Genomic DNA, 9,881 nt, shown 5'->3' on the forward strand with positions numbered 1-9,881 from the left:
CAAAACGCAATATGACACAGTTGTCAGATTATTAGTGTTCCTTAAGTGGGGTTTCTCTAGAACCACTTACTCTGAATACCATGTGGAATTACATCCATTTAATAAACTTTTTACTTCAAGAGAACTGTGGTGTTAGCCTTGACCCACACATGGACAGAAGAATGAGGTTTCCCCATTCACTCTTAATGAAAAGGGGTTTTGTTGAGTAAGTGTTAAATGGTCACAAGTAGCTGTGACACTTGGGTCACCCTTAAGAGCCTTTAATTTAAAGGCAGAAGGTGGATTCAGCTGACATTGGGAAAACGTATCGGAAGAGAAACAAATAAGCCACGCATATATATGTGTGCACATACACACACAACTCTCAAAGCTAGCAAACTGCAGCAACCCAAACTCTACTTTATATCATAATTTAACCAGCCAAGAAGGTCTACATGGGAAAATTTAGAATGGGTTTACATCTTAATTTGGTATTCTTTAGGAAACTAAACTTGAAGTCCTCCTCCACAACTACATTTAATGCTCTGGTAAATAAATAGGGCCTACACCTCTTGGCATTGTTGAGCACAATGCATACATTCAATTGCAAAAACTTACTTGATCAATGGTTAGCAAACTTAAAATTAGGGAAACTAAACTAGAGCACAGACTAGTGGTTTTGAAGTATCAATAGGAAGTTACTTGCTACCTGACAGACCACCTGACCAGAGGAAGAAAATAAGAACCCAGAATATGCAAAAGTAGCTTACAACCTGTCATTGTAACAAAAGAACTCAAGAGCCATTTTCATTAATTAATATATTTTCTGCATTATAGTTAACATATGTACTTTCTTCGTGTCATTCTTATTTCGTTAAGTATTGATATTTTGTTATATTCAGACATGAGTACATTTTCAAAGTCTTTTGCAATAAATATCATAAAATAATAGAGATTCACATAATAAATATTCTTTACAATAAAAAAAGTTTTAACAGACTTTTGTCTTAAAAATAGTTGGGATTCAACTTTGTGTTTTATACATAAAATATACAAAAAAGGACCACAATTTGTGGCTAAGGCAATAAAACAGGGAGCAGAATAAAATTATAAAGTACAGAGCAGAGCTAAATTCACTAAACCAGAGGATCACAAGAAATATTAAAGATTCAAGAACGTTTAGGTGACTCAATGACACCTGAAGGCTGTTTGGATATATGAACACCACCAACTTTAATATCAACATGATACTGATGGACTATAAAACAGGAGCAGGAAGGTGGAGTGAGCAATATCCTTCAAAGATCTGACAGCAAGAGAAACAAATGAGTACAGTTGCAGCCATAATGTCTCCAATGTGAAGATCTACATAGTGTAGCAAAAACTCAAGTTAAAAAAAAAAAAAAGCAAGGGGAGAAACAATCAGCTAGCTCTCAGGACTGAGAATATTCCAAAAGTTAAGACAAAAGAGGTGGAGGCAAAAAAAAAAAAAAAATGCAGGCTGCTTACAGAAGAATCAGGCCTTTCATTTGGTAAAGCCTTTATTTTACATCCCTCTCCAGGAAGAGCACACTCAAGAAGTTATTTCACAATCCAGCTCACTCATGAAAAGTTACTCCTTGGTACCCCAGGGGGTTAACGACAAAAAAATTGCTGAGAAGGAAAAACATCTTTGGGAAGATATTCAGAGCAAGAAGCTGCAAGAGCCCAGTGAGCCCTCACTGTCTCTGTCAGGAGTGGTTCAGTTACAAACTCAGACGACCCTGCCAAAGTGAGCGGCAGACGCAGATACTAAGTCCACACTTACCAAAGAGCAGCAATGACTACGTAAAACGCTCCACACTCAGTTGAGTGAATACTCAAGAGGAGAACAAAGATGCAAAGGGAAGAACTTGTGTATTTGAAGTGGAGGGAGAAAGCAAAAGAGCAGTCTCCCCACCCCCCCTAAATGGGGGAAGGAAAAAAAGGAAAAAAAAAAATCAGCTACAACCTGAAAATCAAAGTTGGAGGAAGTAAACCTCCCTCCAAAAATCATGAGGGCTTGCCCTGACCCCGGGAGGGGCAGCTCTCCAGTTTACAATAGACAGTGTTGGAGTTCTTGCATCGGCAGCCTGGACGATTGACACGGTCGTAACACCCTCGACACAGTTTGAGGCATCCTTTTGCTGGAGGGTAGCAGAGCAAGCAAGGCAAAAACAAGGACATTGCTCCCATGCACAGGTACCTAGAACAGCAATGTGACTGGGAGCAGGAGCAGGGATTATCCGCGTATGAGTCCCCTTCATCGTCGTTCGAACAGTGGTAGAAGATCCCTTTGACCAAGCACATGCAGGTGCCGTACTCCACCATGCTCTCCGCGGAGCACAAGCACTGCCGGTTGCAGGCCAAGCAGGAAGGAAGGGCCCTCGGGGCTGTGCACTCACCACACTTGCACTTCCCACACTGTTCGCAGATAAACTTGTGCTGCGTCAAGTCCTCTTTCAGAGGACCCTTCAGATCATCTACAATCAAAGACGACTGCTTGGGCTGTGTCCGGATTGTCCGGTCAGACCTGTGGCCTGAACCCGGCCTGGATGGAGGCGACCGACCCAGCAGTCCTTGCTCTGAAGAGGCGCTGCTGTTGCTCCCAGAGCTGGCTGCGCTCCCCGTGCTCGTTGATCTGCTCAAGACCGGGGCCCTCACGTTATGCTGATGTGCCACATGTCCCACGTGACTGGGTCTGTGTTCATAATTATTATTCACATTAATCGGTATAATTTCATGAGTCCTTTCATGCTTCTCTTGCCTTGGTGCTGTCCGCGGACCAGCTTTTTTCACCACAGATGGACCTTCGGTGTACTCGTTGCTGCCCCTGATGGCCTTGATCTGGTCCAGCGACAGGATCGTTGTTGGCTGGCTCTCTCTTTCATAGTCCAACCGCTGCCGACTGTCCAAAGAGGGCTGCTGAATCACTACTAACGAACCACCACCGCTGCTATGTTGACTTTGGGGCTCCATCTGTAGCGATCTCTACCTCTGGCATTCAGCGGGAACCTGGCATGCATCTGAAACCCTAGAATAACAATAAGAAGTCAGAAAGTGTAAATAAACATTGCGTGTGTACATATATACATACAGACACAAGATCAAGCGCAAAGGAGGAACAAAGAACAGGATACTTTTTGAAAATAAAAGTGATATGGCAAACCACAAATTGCCCTAGCCACCTGGCGCTGATCTCTTTCAGCAGGGGATTACAACAACGCTGAGGATCTGGCCAAAGTCCAGCAATGGGGAGAACCTGGGTATGGCATCATAGGTGAGGAATGCTAAGGGAGACCCCTTGCCATTAAAATTACAATTCAGAAAGAAAATAACTATAAAAATCAGCATTAACCTGCAAGCTCACTTGGCAAGCCACAGGAACCAAGTGCTTCTCACTTGCTACCGAGCTCAATGTCTGATTAGCAATAGCAATTCTGCCTGCCCCCAAAACTAAGTTGGAAACATTAAGGAGCAATGCCAGGCTGCGTTCTGCAGGGCAGAATAAAGAGTACGCACAATTCTCACTCTTCTGGCTTAATCTGCAGCATCAGAAAGCTAAACAGATTTGCTTGCTAGCATGCTTTGATAAGTATCCTTTTTAAGGTGAGGTACGTGCACTATAGAGCATTGAAATAAGCACTGTCAAGTGGATGAGACATTTTCCGTAAGGAACTCAGCATGCAAATCTCATAAAACTAAAATAAGGGTGCAAACAGAAGCAATAAGGGTGCAAACAGAAGCCTGTTTTCAAGTATTTTCTGACCAAAGGGCAGAGTGTGAAAGAAAAACAGGTAGAAGAGAATAAGACAAATTAAGTGTCGGATAAGGACGTGTTTCAAAAAAAAGTTAGGCACTTTTAAAAAAACAGAATTAAAAAAAGAAAAACAAAGAACAAATAATATTTCCCAAGATAAACTGATTAAAAGCTTCCGAAATACAAATTCTTCTATTCAGTCTTTTTAACTATTAACACACAGGTTGCCGATCTGGAAACGCCGATTTGGAAAACTGCAGTGACAGTTCTGTACCCACACGAAAACGTACATGAGACTACCTAAAAGCCAGATTTATAGAGAGAACCCATAAAACAAACTGCTTTCCTTTACCGAAAGCCCTAGACAAACTCCCTGCAAGATGTCACGTACTTTTACCTGAAGGAACAACAAGATGAGTGCTAGGTGATCAAGCACTCCCAAAGAACCCATCCAACAACCGTGGAAAAGTCTGTCTCACCTCTCCAGCCCGCAGGTGGCACGGAGCTGTTTGCAACGCAAGCGACACAGGCACTGTGGACGCACGGAGAAGGACAGAGCAGGACTTATCCTAGCAGGTAATCGTGCATCTGTATCACTCTGACCGCTGCAACAGCTCAGTACCAGCTCCTATCAGGACGCAAAAGTCTCTGTGCTGATCCACCAGCCGAAGGTTTCATTTTACATTTAATGTCACCTGTGAGGGCCTTAGGGTCACAGGCTTAGGAAGAAAGCAAGAAAGAGAAGCAGAAGAAAACCGCACTCACTTCTGATTCACTCGGCACAACAAGCAGCGTCCCTCCCGAGCGCTGAACACAAATCCACAACGCGCTAAGGCTGAATGAACGCGCAGGAGGAGAGATTTACAGCCGCACCAGCCAGGAGCCGGGCTCCCGGGGGAAGGCAAAATAACATCCCACGAAAATGCGAAAGACATCCAGTGCCATCTTCGGGGGAAAGCGCGGCACCAGCGCCGCGCGCAGACTGCCGAGCCCGGCTGCGGGGCAGGCAGAGGGCGGTAGGGGCCGAGGAAAGCCGCCAGGAGGACACCCCCGCCCCTCGCTGCGGGCGGCAGGAGCGGCTGCCCCCCGTCACACGGGGCCGCATGAGGCAGGACGGGGCGAGGGACCTGGCGGCTCCGCACCGCTCCGGGGCTGGCCGAGCCCCGGCCCTGAGGTGCTGCGGCGGGCGGCGCCCCCTGCGAGCCTCGCGGGGCGCGCAGCTGACGGGGAGGAAGGAAGAGGAGGGGAAAAAAAAAAAAAAAAAAGGAGAAAAAAAAAGTTATGAATGAAAACAAGGGCTTCCCCCCCGCCTTCTGCAGGGGGAGGGCGCAGCCCGAGGTCGCTGCTCCCTGCGGAGGGCGGACTTCCCGGCGTTTAAAGCGCCAGCGCACGGCGGCACGGCCGCTGCCGCGGCGGGGAATCCCCGCAGACGGCTGCGGGCAGCCGGCACGGCTCGGATCGGCTCTGCACGGCTCCTTCCCCCCCGAGCCCCCGCGGGGTCTGTCCGGAGCCCCACGGCCGCCGGGCACCACCGGCCGCTAACGGCCGCCGGGGCTCTGTCAGGGCGCCCCCGCGGACGTCGCCCTCCGCCCCGCTCCGTGCCGCCCGGCACCTGCTCGCCCCGCCGCTTACAGGCGCAAAAAGCACGCCCCGAAACCAATTACCTCCTTAATTACGCCGGGAGGCGCTAATTGCGGCGGGCCGGGCTCCCAGCCCACCCCGCCGCCCCTCGGGGGTCGCCTGCCCCTCGCTCCCCCGCGGCTGCTTCCAGGGGCAGCGCTCTGCCCGGCCGCCCGAGGCGAAAAACACACTAATAGCGATAATAAAAAATAGCAATAGCGATAATAAAAGCGGTAATAGCGACAATAAAACAGCTCGAGCCTCGCCGAGGCGGCTCCGCAGCTCGCTCCCGGCACCGGCGAGGGCTGAGCGCGGCCCCGCAGCGCGGGGGGCAGCCGGGGAGCGGGGCTGCGGGGCCGGCTGCGGCCGGAGCCGTGCGGCGGGCGGCTGCCATGTGCTCGGCGCTGCCGTCGGCGGCCGGGTGACAGGCTGCGAGCCCGGCCGCCGCCTCGCTGCCAGGCGATCGGAGCCGGCCAACGCGGAGCGCCCGCGGCCGCAGCGCAGCGGCTCCGGGGCTCGCCCCGCCGCCCCCTTCCCTCTCCCTCCCTCTCCGTCCGTCCGTCCCCGCACCTGACCCGGCCCCGCAGGCGCGCAGCTTACCGGAGGGCGAGGTGAGAGCCTGCCTGCCGGGGCACATTGGCGGCCCCGGCGCGGAGTCCAGCCCGGGCAGTGCAGGCAGCCTGGCGCCGTCCCGCCGCCGCGCCGGAGTGAGCGCGGCCGCTCTCCGCCGCCTTTCAGCGCGCAGCCCCCGCCCGCCGCCCGGCCGCGCCCCCGTGATGCCGATGTGTCACCGCGCGGCGCCCCCGAAATCCCGGACTGGACTCCGCCCGCTCACGGCTCCAGCCCGCGGGGGCCGCGCCGCCCGCTCGCCTCCCGCCCCGCGTCCCTCACGGCACGGGGCGGCCCCGCGCCTCCCTCCCGCGCGGCTCGGCCCGGCTCGGCCCGGCCCGGCACGGCTCGGCCGCAGGTGGCCGCCCCCGGCCCGGCCAGCAGGGGGAGCGGGAGCCCCGAGGGGCCCGGCCCGCACGGAGGGGGCAGGGGTGTCAGCGGTGCAGGGGTGAGGTCCTGCCGAGAAGAGGGAAGCCGCTGCTCGGTGTCGAAGCTCGGCGTTGACCCGCCTGCCTTGCAGGTTCCCGTCACATGTTGATCAGTGGAGGAATCACAGCGCTGTCCTCACAGCCCTTATTTCTGTATATATGCTACCTATTGCGTGACCACAGGTCATTTAGAGGCAACTTGAAGAACGCGGGAAAATGATATTAAAAGAAATAAGCATTTTGGGAGTTATTTCTATGAATATGCGACGCACTGGGACATGCGAGGCTTTTTAGGACTTGGCTAACCATCCCTAAAGTCCCATGTTTATCCAAAATATTCTAACTGGCTTTTTGCAATCTCTTACAGGAAACTGAAGATCTCCCACCTTTTGTCCCAAATTAAACACACACACACACACACACAGACACACACACACACACACACTACAAATACTCAAAACTGCTTAGAAGGAACCTCCATCCAAGACCAAATAATCCTTACAAACAAGAAAATACCCGTGCACAGTATTCTACTGTGACATCCTCTGTCCACCCAGATCACACTCACTGTCCCAGTGCAATTATTTTTCATTAATCTTCATTCTTTTTTTCTTTCATTATTCTTTCATTCTTTCATTCATTTCATTCTTTCATTAATTCTTCATTCTTTTCATTAATCTTCACCAGGCTTGGAAAGAAAATAGCCAAACTACATTTTTTTTATTTCCATCACTATACAAAAAAAAAAAAAAAAAGATTTCTACAATGTATTTCTCCATGAAATAAATACAGATGAACTATCAATTCTGATATATCATTCTGTTGTATCATCTGATACAGATGAACTATCAATCATACAGATGAACTTCCAATCACAGAGGCTCAAGTGACAAACATGGCCATAAAATATGCCAGTTCATCATTAATATTGCAAGGGGGATTAGAAAATGTGATTTCTCACCAAAAGCACTCTCAGACACACCACAAGCAGAAAGCAAAAAAGTAACTTCTGGAATTTCTGAAACCCATCTGAAACCTTTGGAACCTACCACTCTTCCAACTAACAGTAATTCCTGCTGAAGAACAAAAATAACCAGCAAAAATTAACAGAAGTTACTATGGGAGTGTAGCGCTTCGCTGTGAAAATCTATCATCTCCCACTATATTTTAGCTTTATTTCACACACAAAAAAACAGCCCTCTGTTTTAAGTAAAGATGAAAAAACAGCATTATGTAGGTGTGCTACACATACTAATTCTTGCAGCGGTGTCGACGGGAGGAGCATCGGTGGCAGCAGTAGGTAAACTGCAGATAAACTGCAGATAACCGTGCTGCTGGGGTCAGCGGGGCTCTGCTGCACGGCCAGGCACACTCACATCTAGCAACCGACTGTCTTCTCACACAAGTCAGTGTGTTTCTTTCCTAGGAAACTGCTGTGAAAACATTGCTTAACACCTTTTAATGCACATCTCCAAAGCGGGTACTACCTTAAAAAACTATGCCAAGCGTAACAGCTTGATTTTAGAAATACAATACTAGGCTTAAATGGGTCAGTAAAATAATCAAGAATCCTGGCAGCGGTTTACTATCACTTGGCACCAGGACTAGCACTTCACTGAAACGAGGCAAAACCCTACAGCTAAATCAGAAGGCTCTCCACAGATTCAAGCAAACACGCCTGCATCTCACGCAAGTCATCTCATTAGATTTTTCTTGGAAATGATAGCAGTAAGAAGCTTTTGTTAGAAAAAGGAGAGCTAAAATTCTGGAGAAAAAGTTGGCAGCTTGGAAGAGGACTGACACACCTTATGACTACATCCTGGCACAACCTTAATTTGAGGATTGACAGACAGACGGGAATCCAAACTGTCCTCCGAGGGAGCTTCTCTGTTTCACTGACAATAAAAGAAGTCAAGAGAGACCAGCCCTCTGTGCCCAGTGCTAATCCTCATGACAAACCTCCCAGAATTAGGTCCAGGAGACTGAATGACCGCTGATAGTCATGATTCAGTCCCCGTTTCCGCTTTCACTTTGAGGATCATGTACAGGAGATAATCTCCATGTTCTGCAGTCGTATACTGCTTCTCCCTTGTGCAAGCTTCAGGGTGCCAGAAGACATGTTGCACAGAATAAAAGCAAAGCCCGTGGTTGTTCCGTTGTTTTTTGTTGTTGTTCCGTGGTTTTTTTTTCCTTTTTTCCTAATCTACACCCAGAAGCAGCTTTCCTAAGTCACTTGATTGAGCTTTATAGGTAATGAACTACACCTCTGTGAAGATGGATTGAATAAACCACGGTCCTCCCACTATCAGTACTTAGTGACAGTGCTGCTGTGTTGCATCCCACCTGGGAATACCTTTGTATTTCCCCCTAAGCAGCATCTCCTGGCTCATGCTAGGGCTCAGCTCCCAGCTGAGAACGGGGACACGTACCTGGTCCCAGACGTCAGCACCTCATTCCGCCTCCTGAGCGGTGCGAGGTGGCTTAGTTTGTGAAAAGCAAAATCTATCCTATCATCACACACTATCATTTCAGACCAAACAGGTGACAAGGCCTATACTTGAAGACTTCGATATTACTGTTCCCGTCACTCATCTTCCTTGGTGATAACTATCTTGAGCCAATATGGCTTTGAGGAAACTCAGCAGAGAAAGTGTCTACCTTTGCGCAAGGTATTTGTCAGTTAATAACCAGCCTTCACAGCTGTAACAACAATGCTGAAGTTATACGGGAATTTAAAAGCGATTTAAAAAACAACAATGCACGTTAGCATTTATAGCCGCATACAGTTATAAACAAAACCGCTGTGCCGGTCGTCTTACCCCTAGCACGTGTAGGCCGCGTTCCCCCATGCTGTGCAGCCAGAAGCCTGCCGGGGCAGGTGCTGTGAGGAACAGCGGGGCTCTGCAGCTCCCAATGCCTTTGTGTGGCAGAAACTCCGAAATGCACTTTGTAGGTACCAGTGTTGGAAAGCTCAGGCCCCACAATGTGCTCGGAGAGCCTCAAACCGAGCACAGGGAGACAGCATGCATTCTTTAGGAGAAGACCGCTGTAATTGTGGATTTTTAAGATAGTACGCCTACATATATATGTGTGTAAATAAAACTACCATAGCTGTTAGACATTGCTGTGATATTGTGGACACAAGTATTGTGGACATTTTCTTATCAGCTCATTGAATCACAGGATCATAGATTTACAGAATATCACAAGTTGGAAGGGACCCACAAGGACCATTGGGTCCAACTCCTGGCTCCACACAGGACCACCCCAAAATCAGACCCTATGTCTGAGAGCATTGTCCAAACCCTTCTTTAACTCCTGCAGGCTCAGTGCTGTGACCATGTCCCTGGGCAGCCTGTCCCAGTGCCCAACCACCCTCTGGGTGCAGAACCTTTTCCTAACACCCAGCCTGACCCTCCCCTGTCCCGGCTCCATTTCACTGAAAATGCTGGCAGTCCTGGCTGAAG

The 9,881-nt window shown here is 49.3% G+C and overlaps 1 protein-coding gene across 3 annotated transcripts; it reads right to left on the reverse strand.

Annotated features, from left to right (window-relative positions):
- Nucleotides 1-783: 783 nt before the first annotated feature.
- On the reverse strand, nucleotides 784-6,149 carry SPRY1 (sprouty RTK signaling antagonist 1). 3 transcript variants are annotated; one of them, XM_040555746.1, is made up of 2 exons: nucleotides 5,978-6,149; nucleotides 784-3,031 (listed from the first exon to the last, which is right to left on the reverse strand). In XM_040555746.1, the coding sequence occupies exon 2, from the start codon at nucleotides 2,974-2,976 to the stop codon at nucleotides 2,011-2,013; it is 966 nt and encodes a 321-aa protein (XP_040411680.1). In that variant the 5' UTR covers nucleotides 2,977-3,031; nucleotides 5,978-6,149; the 3' UTR covers nucleotides 784-2,010. The 3 variants fall into 3 exon arrangements, with proteins under 3 accessions (XP_040411680.1, XP_040411682.1, XP_040411683.1); XM_040555748.1 differs by lacking the exon at nucleotides 5,978-6,149 and adding an exon at nucleotides 4,523-4,972; XM_040555749.1 differs by lacking the exon at nucleotides 5,978-6,149 and adding an exon at nucleotides 4,155-4,509.
- Nucleotides 6,150-9,881: the final 3,732 nt, after the last annotated feature.

The sequence above is a fragment of the Cygnus olor genome, chromosome 4 (genome assembly GCF_009769625.2).
Source record: "Cygnus olor isolate bCygOlo1 chromosome 4, bCygOlo1.pri.v2, whole genome shotgun sequence".
Lineage (NCBI taxonomy): Eukaryota > Metazoa > Chordata > Aves > Anseriformes > Anatidae > Cygnus > Cygnus olor.

Excerpts from the sequence above, each read along its gene's own strand:
- SPRY1 (XM_040555746.1), bottom strand. The coding sequence starts at position 2,976 with ATGGAGCCCCAAAGTCAACATAGCAGCGGTGGTGGTTCGTTAGTAGTG.